The sequence below is a fragment of the Chrysemys picta genome, chromosome 1, assembly GCF_011386835.1.
Source record: "Chrysemys picta bellii isolate R12L10 chromosome 1, ASM1138683v2, whole genome shotgun sequence".
Lineage (NCBI taxonomy): Eukaryota > Metazoa > Chordata > Testudines > Emydidae > Chrysemys > Chrysemys picta.
In genome coordinates, this window is record NC_088791.1 from 135,167,912 (window position 1) to 135,181,237 (window position 13,326).

Below are 13,326 nucleotides of genomic sequence, written 5' to 3' on the forward strand. Positions count from 1 at the left end.
CAGATCATGAGACACTTGAAAAAACAAGAGGTTGTGAACAGGTCCAGAGGGGTTATGACAACCTACCTTATCTTTATGGGTAGATGGGAGATAAGCCTTAAAACTGCTGGGGGTTCCCAAAAGTTTTTTATGGAGTCAGCATATGGAGAACCACCTTCTCAGTCTACTTGCACCCATATTTGTTCAGCCAGCTTTTTACTACAGTTTATTATCTTAAGGGTTTTTAAGGTATTTTTAGATTTAAAATCACATCACACAGAAAACAGAGTTCCCTAAATATACCCCTATATAAAGCCCACCTTGACACCTCCTGTGTTTTCACTGACCAGATTGTGAGTTTATTAACTACTTTAGGGCAAGATTCTGAGACCTTTACTGACATTAAGTAGTACCTGATTCAGCTATTAGTTCCATTGATTCTAATGGCGCTATTATAGAATAAGGCACTCTTCAATGTAAGGGTGGAAGAATCAGGCCCTTAGATAGTCTAGCATGGCTCCTACTAAGGCTAGGTCTACACTACCCGCCTGAATCGGCGGGTAGAAATCGACCTCTTGGGGATCGATTTATCGCGTCCCGTTGGGACGCGACAATCGATCCCCTAATTGACGCTCTTACTCCACCAGCGGAGGTGGGAGTAAGCGCCGTCGACAGGAAGCCGCGGAGGTCGATTTTGCCGCGGTCCTCACAGCGGGGTAAGTCGGCTGCGATATGTCAAATTCAGCTACGCTATTCACGTAGCTGAATTTGCGTATCTTAAATCGACTCCCCCCTGTAGTGTAGATGTAGCCTAAGTGTGTTATGCTTAGAGCCCTACCAAATTTACAGTCTATTTTGGCCAATTTCACAGTTATAGGATTTTTTAAATCATAAATGTCATGATTTCAGCTATTTAAATCTGAAATTTCACAGTGTTGTAATAGTAGGGGTCCTGACTCAAAAAGGAATTGGGGGGAGTCACAAGGTTATTGTAGCGGAGGTTCCAGTATTGCTACCCTTACTTCTGCCCTGCTGCTGGCAACGGTGCTGTCTTCAGAGGTGGGCAGCTGGAGAGCAGTGACTGTTGGCCGGGAGCCCAGCTCTGAAGGCAGAGCCGCCACCAGCAGAAGTAAGGATGTCATGGTATGGTATTGCCACCCTTACTTCTGCACTGCTGCTTGCAGAGCTGGGCCCTCATCAGCAGCTTCCACTCTCCGCCCGCCCAGCTCTGCAGGCAGCAGCGCAGAAGTAAGGATGGTAATACCGTGACCCCCTTAAAATAACCTTGTGGACCCCCCCTGCAACTCTCTTTTGGGTCAGGACCCCCAATTTGAGAAACACTGGTCTTCCCCCATGAAATCCCTATAATATAGGGTAAAAGCACACAAAAGATGAGATTTCATGGGAGCGGAGACCAGATTTCATGGTCCATGACACGTTTTTCATGGCTGTGAATTTGACAGGGCCCTAGTTATGCTGTAAAATTTCCTTGGGGGACTAAAGCTTGCCCTCAGGTTATTGACACAGTTTCCCCAGGTGGAGACACTATTCATGGATTCTAAAATCTGCTAAACCCTGCTGAATGCATGATGCCTGCTGCTCAGATGGCATGGTCCTCATGACAGATGCAAGTGGGTGGACTCTCTCAGAGGAAGGTGTTATATAAGGAAGAAGCATTTGTAATGTTAGGTGAATGCAGAGTTTATTGCACCTTACGTTTTGAAAATAAGCAGTTAAATTTAAGACCACTCTAAAAAAGTTCACAGAAGGGGTGTTCGCTTTCTTTCTAAGGGCTTGTCTTCACTGAACTGTTGACTCAATGTACAACTTACCAGTAAGTAATGTTCCATATGTGTTCCATTCTATATGCATCCGAAGAAGTGGGCTGTAGTCCACGAAAGCTTATGCGCTAATAAATTTGTTAGTCTCTAAGGTGCCACAAGTACTCCTGTTCTTCTTTTTACCAGTAAGTGTTGCCCATAACTCTACTCCTGTGCGTGCACACAGGTCTCTAGCTCAAACTAAGTGGTGCTTTAAACTCAAACTAGCGGGTCTGTCTGGGGATGTGGGTTGAAGCCTGAGAGCTACTGAAATCGGGTTAGTAATGCAGTGGGGACTCATCTACTCTGTGCTGCTAATCCAAACACTCTGGGCAGCTAACTGGAGAGGCATTAACTTGAGTGTAGAAAATTCTAGCTAACATTGGAGTGAAAAGCCTTACGACAGTGGGTTTGTTGCTACTTCTTACTCCCCCTCTCCAGTACTAGCTTGCATAGCACAGACTTGAATAGGAGCAAATTTAAGACCAGTAACTCAGTCTGTCTTTCTATACCCTGTTGATTTCAATGAGTTTTTGTTAAAGGTTTTAGATTTGGGCCAACAAACATGCAGCTCTCACATTACATGGTACCAGGGAAATCAAGCTATTCAACCATCTGTTCTTGCACTATGTATCCATCATTTGTTTAGTTCATTTAAATTTCATTTTAGAGTTATATTCCATCTTAACTATCGTGTGTGCAGTAGTCTATTTAGCTAACTTTGTTTTCTGTGTGCTATGATTTTAAATAACTAAGGCCTGTGCTCTCTACAAAGACAGGCAGCTATCTCATGTTCAACTGAGTGCAGATACAGCATGCACACACTGTGCTCTTGCATAGAGCGTTTACTTTTGTTCTTTCCTGTTTTCATAATCTGAAATATTTTTCAGTACTTCGCCTCTTGCCAGCCAGAGATACAGATAACAATAGGGAAAGTGGAATTGGCTCATGCAAACCATTACTCATGCAAGCAAAATTTATTCATGCAAGTAGCCCTATTGAACTACCTGGGACTATTCAGGGGAATAAGGACTATAAGGGTTAGCCCTAAAAAAGCGGAATTTGGGAACTTCTATGCTGTGTGTTATACAGAAGGTCCGACTATATGATCACAGAGGTCCCTTCTAGCCTAAGGGCATCTCTTCACTAGCCGCAGCGCTTTAATGTGGCTGTGTAGTCCGTGGCACCAGTGCTGGGAGAGAGCTCTCCCAGCGCTATAAAAAACCCCACCTCCACGAGGGGAATAGCTACCAGGGCTGGGAGTGCAGCGCTGGTGCGCTGTCTACATGGCCACTTTACAGCGCTGAAACTTGCAGCGCTCAGGGGGGTATTTTTTTCACACCCCTGAGTGAGCAAGTTGCAGCACTGTAGAGTGGCAGTGTAGACAAGGCCTTAGAATCTATGAACTATCATGGATTCTCAACCTGGGGTTCTGAACAGTCGTCAGGGGGTTGTGACCACCCTGCCCTTCACATATTGCTAAATAGGAGCTGGGGCACAGCTATATCCAAGCTAGATGGGAGAAGAGTGCTGGGAGGTTCCAGTATGAAAAAGAGTGAGAACTTGGCTACCGAAATCTGGCCAACTGCAGATCTCATACACTGGGATAAAACTGGAGTTATTCCAGCAGAGTTAATATCATCTGGTGCCTTAATCTTTTCACTGTAACTAGAATCCATTTAACACCTCTCCCCAGTAGCTTTCCATCTCAAATTTGCAATATCTGTTCACAGGGAGGAAGAACAATTAAAATACATATCGAAATATGTACAGTGTCTCCATTTACCCAGTACTTGCACTGATTACCCCTCCCCCCCCCCAAAAAAAAATTATTTTTAATTTGTGAGAGTTTGAAGGTGTGTTTGGAGATCCATTTATAGCAGCAGCCAGATGAGCACAAAATCCCACTCTCAGGTGACATCTTCCAATTTGGGTAGTACCATATGTGACCAAGGTATTAGTATTCATGTTTAGCTGAGCTGATGACACTCGACATGTGCAACATGCATATACTGGATATTATGAAAACTAAGATTATTTTCCCTCTTAGTTTTATCACATTCCAAACTGATGGTATCTGCAGCTTGTTAGTAGCCCCAAAAGATAGTGTTAAAGAAAAAATAATGCATCTCCAAAGAATGCCACAGTAAGTGTAAGCGTTCACATTTAAGTACATTTAGAATTACCAAACCTTAATTAAACACGCATTGGTCACCACTTGCTTTGGATCTACTATATCGACCAGGGGCTCCTTCATGGCAACATCTCTAATACAGGTCATGTCGAAGCCATACACATTCTCCCACCCTGTGAATGCAAATGGATGTGTCAAAGATGAGAAGTAATACAAATAAATAAATCTTTTGCACTTTGCATAGTTGCTTCTGTTCCAGAATCTCAAAGCATTTCACAACCAATTAGTTAGCTTTCATAGCACCCCTGTTAAATAGATAAGTGGCAAAATCTCCATTTTGCAGATAAGGCACAGGAAGATCAAGGCTCAAAACTTTAAAAGTGGTCTCTTGTTTTGGGTTCCCCAATAACTAAGACACCCAAGATCAGTGGACACTTTTAAAGACTTACTATGAGTTGCCCAAAATCACACAGCAAGTCAGCCAAATTGTTGTGAATAGAACTCAAGAATCCTGGATCCTTGTCCCTAGCTCTGACTCCTAGATAACATTTAATCTCATAGGCCCTGATCCTGCAAAAACATGAGTAGCCCCTATCACAGGGGTGGCCAACCTGAACCTGAGAACGCGCCAGAATTTAACAACATACATTGCCAAAGAGCCACAGTAATACGTCAGCAGCCCGCCCATCAGGTTCCCCACCCCGCTCCCAGCGCCTCCTGCCCACTGGCAGCCCCGCCAATCAGCACCTCCCTCTCCCTCCCCGCACCTCCCGATCAGCTGGTTCCTGGCATGCAGGAGGCTCTGGGGGGGAGGGGAAGAAGTGAGGGCATGGCAGGCTCAGGGGAGGGGGCAGGAAGGGGTGGAGTGGGGGCAAGGCCCATGGCAGAGCCAGGGATTGAGCAGTGAGCAACCCCGGCATGCTGGAAAGTCAGTGACTATAGCTCCAGCTCCAGAGTCGGTGCCTATACAAAGAGCCACATATTAACTTCTGAAGAGCCGCATGTGGCTCTGGAGTCACAGGTTAGCCATCCCTTGCCCTATCGTGTCAGTGGACTAGTCATGAGAGTAAAGTTATGCATATCTTTAAGTGTTTGGAGGATCGAGACCTTAATGCAAGTACATCATGACAGATTGCCTTTTAAAAAGCTTGCAAGCTGAGTTGAGCTCACTAGGTATTTGAACTGTTCTGATGACTGTACCAGTAAGTGCCTTTTATCTTGCTGAGTTTCTTTCTTTGAACAAATGATCCCCTAGGGGGAAAGTACATTGGCTCTGCTCTTACAGTTGACATTTCTTTGTGAAAAAAAAATACAAAGAACTGTTACATTTTTGGATTTGTTTTTTAAAACCAAAATCATATTACACTCTCCTGAACCAGATGAGTCAAATTCCATTAAACCACACTGTCCCATTAAGAGTCTAAACTGAAAGTTACAAAAGTCATGTGGGCTGCAGTGTGTGCTGAGTAGAAGAATGGCTGGAAAAGTACTTTGAGCATTTAAAAATATTATTATGCATGAGAACAAGCAAGGTAAATTGACAAACCATGGTAGGGAGCAGATTTGCAAAAGCTTCTCCTCTCAGAGCACAGCAGTTGAGTTCTTGGAATTCCCAGCGGGGTCAGAATTGGCAGCAATAGTAAAAGGTCAGTAAGTACGATTCTAAATTGCAACATATTTGGCAAAGATATATTCTTTGGTAATGGTGTCCTTTGATGGGGCTGTCAACTTGCCCACATTTTTGGGGAGGTGGGGAGACTCCTGAAAATCTTTTTTTTTTCTTTTTCCACCCTCTTGTTATGAAATCTATCCTTACTCACCCAATATTGGTGTGTTTTCTGAAAGCCCCAGCTCCTTGAGTCATGTTATTATAGGAGAATCTCAGCTTTCATTTTAAGTGCCAAGTTTATAGCCCTCATGGTTCCATTAAAAAAAGCTGGAAAATATGAACCCCAAAGGATCACAGATCAGAAAGCAAATACCCCCACTCTCCCCAAAAATAATTATTTTTAAACCAATTTCATGATTTGGGGCAGGGGCATGATTTCTGAGCACCTTCTGAAACACCCATCGCTGCATTTGGCATGTGAGAGACTCTGGTTCCCATCCCAAGAAGAACAAAGTAATGGGGAGAAATAAAAGTGAAGTGAGATACTAGGGAGGAGTTAGAAATTTAGAGGAGAGAAAATAGTGGGAGAAGAGAATCGGACAGAAAGGAGTAAAGAAGACAGAGGAAAAAAACTGATAGTATAAATAGGGAAGAAAGGTGATATCAGAAAATAAAAATGTTTTGAAGGAAAATAGGCTTTTGGGGGGGGGAGGGGAACCAGACACTTAAAAGGCATGAAAAAACGTACAGACCAATAAATCAGGGGAAAACAAAGACACTGAATATGCCTGAAGAAAAGACATCAAGACATAGAAGGGAAAGTAGAAAACAGGATGGAAAAAGAGGGCAAAAAAGTGGGAGAGTGCATTTTTGGCTGACAGGAAGCATTTTTGTTATTTTACATGAAGTGTCCTTCATACAGCATTTTGTAACTCTGTTTTTATGCAATTTTGTCTGCTTCTGCAACCAAAAAAAAATCTGAAAATATTCCTGCCTTTGGACAAGGAGGAGATGACAATCCGCTTTGGATGTTATAGATCTGTAGTTCTCAACCAGGGGTATGTGTAGGGTGACCAGGTGTCTGGTTTTCGACCAGAACACCCAGTCGACAAAGGATCCTGGTGGCTCTGGCTGACCGGGCTTTTGACTGTCCAGTTAGCAGCGCCGTGCAGCGGGGCTGACAGGCTCCCTGCTAGCCTCCGTGCCGCTCAGCTCCTGGGAAGCAGCTGGCATGTCCAGCTCTTCGGCTTAGGGGCAGCCAGGGGGGTCTGCGTACTGCCTCACACCCCGCCTGCAGGCGCAACTCCCATTAGCAGGGTCAGGGCAGGGGCCGAACTAGCGCGACTCAAGAACGCTCAGCAGGTGGCTGTTGAGGGGTCATGGCGCAGGCCTCTCCCGCTGCTGCTGGCCCACTTCTCCTCCTTGTGCTCTTCCGGTGGCTGGGCTTGAGCTGCGGCACATGCCCTGTGGCGAACCACGGTCGGTCGCCCCATCGCTGGCACCCAGGAGATCGAGGTATGTATCCCCATCTCTGAGTGGTGGGAATGGGGCTGCACCCCCCCATCCCGCTCACTGCATCTCTCCCCTGTGCCATCCTGCCCTGCCTCCCAACCCTACCCATCCCAGCCCTGTACCCCTTACCACCCATCTCTCCACCTCCCAGAGCCGCCCCCCATGTCCCTCACCCTCCACAGCCCTGCACCTCATTCACCTCCATACATTGCTGCACTCTCATTATGTCCCTTTACACTCCTGTGACCCCCACATCCAGGGCCGGCTCCAGGGTTTTTGCCGCCCCAAGCGGCGCAAAAAAAAAAAAGCCGCGATCGCGATCTGCGGCGGCAATTCGGCGGGAGGTCCTTCGCTCCGAGCAAGAGTGAGGGACCGTCCGCCAAATTGCCGCCGAATAGTTGGACGTGCCGCCCCTCTCCGGAGTGGCCGCCCCAAGCACCTGCTTGGCAAGCTGGTGCCTGGAGCCGGCCCTGCCCACATCCTCCTGCACCTGTAACCTTCTGCCTCCCTCTGCATCCCCATACCCCCCATATCCCTTCCTCTCTCCTTCACTGCCCCCTCTCACCCTGCTCTCATCCTTGGTCTCTTTCCTCCCCATCCTCTCTCCTCCACACCCTGCATCTTTCCCCCTCCAGCCCAGCCTCCTCCCTTCCCAACTGAGTGATTTAGGCAGCCCCTGGAAGAGTGGAGTCCTCCCGGGCAATATCATAATCAGAGAGAGAAAATAAAAAGGCAATAAAACCAGACAATAAAACTCAGCCAGCAGCCTGGGCCCCAGGCAGAGCAGAGCCCCCTCAGTGCCAGGGGGCCAGCCTATGGTCCCTTTGCTCTGGGGCTCAACCTTCACGCCGGGCACGGCAGCGCTGCAGCCCCCTGGGCAAGGGGCCCGCAGGCATGGGAAGTCTCCTGCAGCTAGGGTGACCAAGTGACAGTGGGAGGGGGGATGGAGTGAGCTGGGGGAGGGACCTTGGGAAGGGACAGGGCAGGGAGTTTGGCAGTGGCGGGGCAAGGGTGTTTGGTTTTCTGGAATTAGAAAGTTGGCAACCCTAGCTATGTGTACCCCTGGGGGTACATAGAGGTCTTCCGGGGGTACATCAACCCATCTAGATATTTGCTTAATTATAAAGCAGGCTACATAAAAAGCATTAGCAAAGTCAGTACAAACTAAAGTTTCATACAGACAGTGACTTGTTTGTACTGCTCTATATGCTATACACTGAAATGTAAGTGCAATGTTTATATTCCAATTGATTTATTTTGTAATTATATGGTAAAAATGATCAAATAAGCAATTTTTCAGTAATAGTGTGCTGTGACACTTGTGTTTTATGTCTGATTTTGTAAGCAAGTAGTTTTTAAGTGAGGTGAAACTTGGGGTATGCAAAACAAATCAGAGTCCAGAAAGGGGTACAGTAGTCTGGAAAGGTTGACAGTCAGTGCTATAGATCAGTGGGTCTCAAAGCCGGTCTGCCACTTGTTCAGGGAAAGCCCTTGGCAGGCCGGGCCGGTTTGTTTACCTGCCGCGTCCGCAGGTTCGGCTAATCGTGGCTCCCACTGGCCGTGGTTTGCTGCTCCAGGCCAATGGGGGCTGCGGGAAGTGGCGCGGGCCGAGGGATGTGCTGGTTGCTGCTTCCCGCAGCCCCCATTGGCCTGGAGCGGTGAACCGCAGCCAGTGGGAGCCGCAATCGGCCGAACCTGCGGACGCGGCAGGTAAACAAACCGGCCCGGCCCACCAGGGGCTTTCCCTGAACAAGCGGCAGACTGGCTTTGAGAACCACTGACCCTTGTAATGGGTCCAATCCTGAATCCAGTTTGTGGTGCTAATGACTCCCATTGAGCTCAGTGGGAGTTACTTGTATCCTTTGATGGAAGAACAAGGCCCCCCAAGACTGCACTTCAGTCAGAAAAATCAAGACTCTTTTTTTGGAAAGTGGTCAGGTTGTAAGACTAGGATGAAGCCGATAAAGGGGAGTTGTGTGTGTGCATCTGACTGGTAATTGAGCCCACTAGTTCTTTTCCAAGCTCCTATATACCACATGGCCCTAATAAGTAGAGCTGGTTGGAAATTTTCCCATGGAAACTTCTTTTTGCCAGAAAAGGTCTTTACAGCCAAAACAAAAATTTCTGTGAAAAAATTTTTAGTAAATGTTCATGCAGTTTTTTTAAAACTTTTATTAAAAACTTTTGTTATGGTGGGGGGGAAAGTCAACTCACTCTTGCCTTTTTAATTCTCTACCCCGTTTTTTCTCCCCAGTGGAAATATTTTTTTTTAATTAAAATTATGGTTTTCTCCATCAAAATGAAACGAAAAATTATGTTTAGAAACTTTTTTCATAAATAAATTCTCAGAAAATTTTGGACAAATTGAATTCATTTTTCAAAAATGTGAAATATATATTTTTTTGACCAGCTGTATCAATAAACTTTCACACTTACAGTGGTTGCCACTTGTAAAGATTTTAAGCTCCTTTGCAAACTGTTAATGTTACAGTTGTACTCACTGTGCTAAGAATAGGGAAATATATTTGTTTTCCACAACGAACGCTCTGTATAACTTTTCATGAGTGATGTACCCAGATACTTGGATGCTAATATCTAAACTGCATTGTTAAATCTATTCACCTTCGGCCTGGTCCCCACTAAGACCCCACTTCGGACTAAGGTACGCAAATTCAGCTACGTTAATAATGTAGCTGAATTCAAAGTACCTTAGTCCGAACTTACCGCGGGTCCAGACGCGGCAGGAAGGTTCCCCCATCGATGCCGCGTACTCCTCTCGGCGAGCTGGAGTACCGGCGTCGATGGCGAGCACTTCTGGGATCGATCCGGGATCAATTTATCGCGTCTTAACCAGACGCGATAAATCGATCCCAGAACATCGATTGCCTGCCGCCGGACCCTCCGGTAAGTGAAGACGTACCCTTCATTTGGGTTTTTGCTGATTATGTACTGTATGTATCTTCTGACTTTTAAAATCCAACTTTGTATTTGTGGATAATCTAAGCACTATATCCAGAAGTACAGACACTCTTTTCTTAACCTGTGTATTTATTATATAAATTTTTAACATGAGCTTTAATAAAAATTTTAAATTTCACCTAAGTGCTGCCTCTAGGCTACCATGACACTGCATACCTCTAGGCAGTCAAAAGTATAGATTTTTATGGTAATTGCTCTAGATAGCACAATGGAATGATGCAGTTTTAAAAAAAATCCCAGACTCTAAAATCCAGGAAGTTCATATTTAGGGAAGATTACTAGTGGTTGTTGTTTTTTTGGAGGAGGGGGGCAACAATCAGACATTCAACCGACAATGTTCTATACATGTTTTTCCCCTCCTACTTAATACAGTGTTCCATACTAATGAATGTTTCTTTGTGTTCATCTGGGTACTGTATTTGTGACCTAGTGCCCACACTCCATTAACTTTCTTGTCAGCTTCTCTTATAGCAAGACTTTGCCAGAGGGGAGCTTGCAGCAGTGTGGCAGGATTGTTGTTCTCCGCAGGTGCAACTAAACACTGGATGATGAAAAACAAATACAGGACGAAGAATGACACCCCACCACCTTCCCCCTGCAAAAAATAGATTGAAATTCAAGGAGTGAGAGCTATGGGCCTGATGGAATGTGACAATGAAATCAGGGGCGTGTTGTTATATAAACACCAGGAGCTTGCTTCTCATCTCACTGACACAAGTCTAATTCAAGAGCAATTCAATTTAGTTCAATTGGCCTGATTCTGATCTCACACCTGGTTTACACTGGTGTCATTCCATTGATTTCAGTGCAGTTTCTCTTGATCTATATCAGTTTAAGGGAGACCAGAATCAGGCTACAATAAAGATGTGCTTATGCAAAATGCTAATATCAGCAGGGGCAGTATGTATTTTCACAGCCGCTGAGACTGATACCTAGCAAGCAAGCAGGGAATTGAACTAGATGATCTCCTGAGGTCTCTTCCAACCCTAATATTCTATGATTCCACTGAAGTCAACAGAGCTATGTTGATTTACACACCTGAAGTTCCAGCCTATTAAAACGAATAGTAATTCTTAAATGGCAGTGCATTTTCTCATTATTTCATGCAGTTTGCAAATAACATACCAAGTGTAAGAAAGCCACCTGAGGGTTTTGTCTTATCTAACCTCACACTAGTGTAAATCAGGAGTAACTCCAGTAAAGTCACACTGGTGTAAAATTAAGATGTGAGAGGAGAATCATGCCCAATGTATCTATTATGAACAGTCCACAAGGCTACTCTGTAACAATGTGAATGAGGAAATAAAAATATTTTCATGGAGCTGATCATACAGGAGGAATGTATTAGACTTGTACTTACAGTGAATTTTGAAGTCCTTGTACTGTCTGTCTTCAATTGCTACCATGTACAAAGCGGCCCGGTCTGGAAACATAAGACCTCCAGGTTTCTGTTGATGAATTGTGGGGAAATGGATCTCGTAATCTAGTCACCTGACAAAGACATCACATTTTGAACTGCACATACAAAAACCAGACAAGCACCCTCCGCATGCCTTTATTGTTCTCCTTCAGATTTTTCACATCGGCTTTTAATATCTTAGAGATTCTTGCACCCTGCGGCAATGTTGTTAGATAAATAGTCTATCAGAATTGTACCAGCTGTCACTCAAAAGCAAAGCTTACTTTTAAAATGAAAGGTTTCCCAGTTTACTGAGCTCCCCATGCTAATCTTTCTATTAAAGCCTAAGAAAGGGCACTTGAACATAACTGTGTCTTTTTAATGCTGGTGGTAGTAGAAGGGGAGGGCTTGCAACTGGAAAATAAATGACCAGACCTCCAGCAAGGAGTATGACATGCAGAGCACCTACCAGCCACTTGTCTCGTGCAAAGATGACTGTGTTTAGCATTGACTCATAGAAAAGACAGTAACCCATCCATTCACTGATGATGATGTCTACTTTATCCTCAGGCAGTTCAACTTCTTCCACTTTACCTTTAAATATTGTGATTACTGAAAAAAGAATCCAAAAGAAATATGTTTCACATAATAAAAGCCTGACTAAAAGTACCTCACGGGTGAATGTCATTCTACCCCTGCTTTTCATTTTGATTTAAATATATGGACCTGATTCTCCTCTCTCTGCAGCGTAGATCAGGAGTGACTCCACTCAAGTTCATGAAGTTACACCAGTAAGGAAAAAAACAGTATACGGGAGAAGTGGATCAGGCCCATGCAGTATCTAATAAACAGAGAATCATTAGGGTATGTCTATGGTGCACACTCCTTTCGTCAGTATGTAGAGTACGTACACTATGTCCTGTGTCTCTCTCCCCCCGCCCCCCAGCATGGGTATGAGTGCCATTACCAGTGTAGATGGTGTGAGGCTCTACTTAGGCAAGGAGAGTAAAGACAGGCCAGACCCTTATTGTATGCATCTACAGGGGCCTTTCTACATGCCCAAGCAGTGTCTTTCCCTGTTTTTAGCCATGTAGTGTTCTGCTGCTGGAGCCTGCTTTTCCCCACCACAGGCAGCTGCTGAACCCTTTCCCTGCCCCAGGGAGCTACACACCATCGTGTGGATACAGCCTGCTTTTCACTATGGCATGTAGCCACATGTTACAGTGTGCAGTGTAGATATACCCTTAGTAGCAATATAAAGGGACGTTGTCAAGATAAACAACATATATTTTAAAAAAATTCCTTACCCGTTACATCATCTTCGATTACCAGCCCTTTGGAAGCTGGCATATGTCTACGTCTTCAGTAGTGGGATATAAAGAATTCATCCAAAACCCTGAATACACCCAACCTCAGGCTGTTTGGTTTCTAGTACTATTTGCCAACTCATCAGCCCAAGTTCATCAACATTCATGGAGCTAGGAGCTGTCTGATCTCACACTGGTTTTGCATGTGTTTATCTTCATTGACTTCAATGGAGTTACTCCTGATTTACAGTGGTGCATGTAAATGAGATCTACATTGGGCATGTTGCAGTTTACACAGTTCTAGACCCACCCCCACTATCCTGCCCTCTCTCTGACAAGCACGTTTCCTTGCCCCAACCTCAGTCTGTCTCTAGCTGCCTTTTTCCAGACCTATTCCCAGCTCTGTCCTAAAGGTTTCTGGAAGCACAAGATGTTTTCCACCCCCATCTAAGGTGACCAGACAGCAAATGTGAAAAATCGGGACAGGGAGTGGGTGGTAATAGGAGCCTATGTAAGAAAAAGACCCAAAAATCAGGACTGTCCCTATAAAATCGGGACATCTGGTCACCCAAAGATGGAAGATGGGG

The 13,326-nt window shown here is 45.1% G+C and overlaps 1 protein-coding gene across 2 annotated transcripts in view; it reads right to left on the reverse strand.

The window, feature by feature from the left end:
• Positions 1–13,326, reverse strand: part of PRMT8 (protein arginine methyltransferase 8) — a 100,791-nt gene that overhangs the window by 15,793 nt on the left and 71,672 nt on the right. For both annotated transcript variants that reach the window (XM_005307823.5, XM_005307824.5), the window contains 3 exons: positions 11,902–12,044; positions 11,394–11,481; positions 3,991–4,106 (listed from right to left, as the gene is read on the reverse strand). In XM_005307823.5, the coding sequence (XP_005307880.1) occupies positions 3,991–4,106; positions 11,394–11,481; positions 11,902–12,044 (347 nt within the window). The remainder of the gene's footprint in view (positions 1–3,990; positions 4,107–11,393; positions 11,482–11,901; positions 12,045–13,326) is intronic.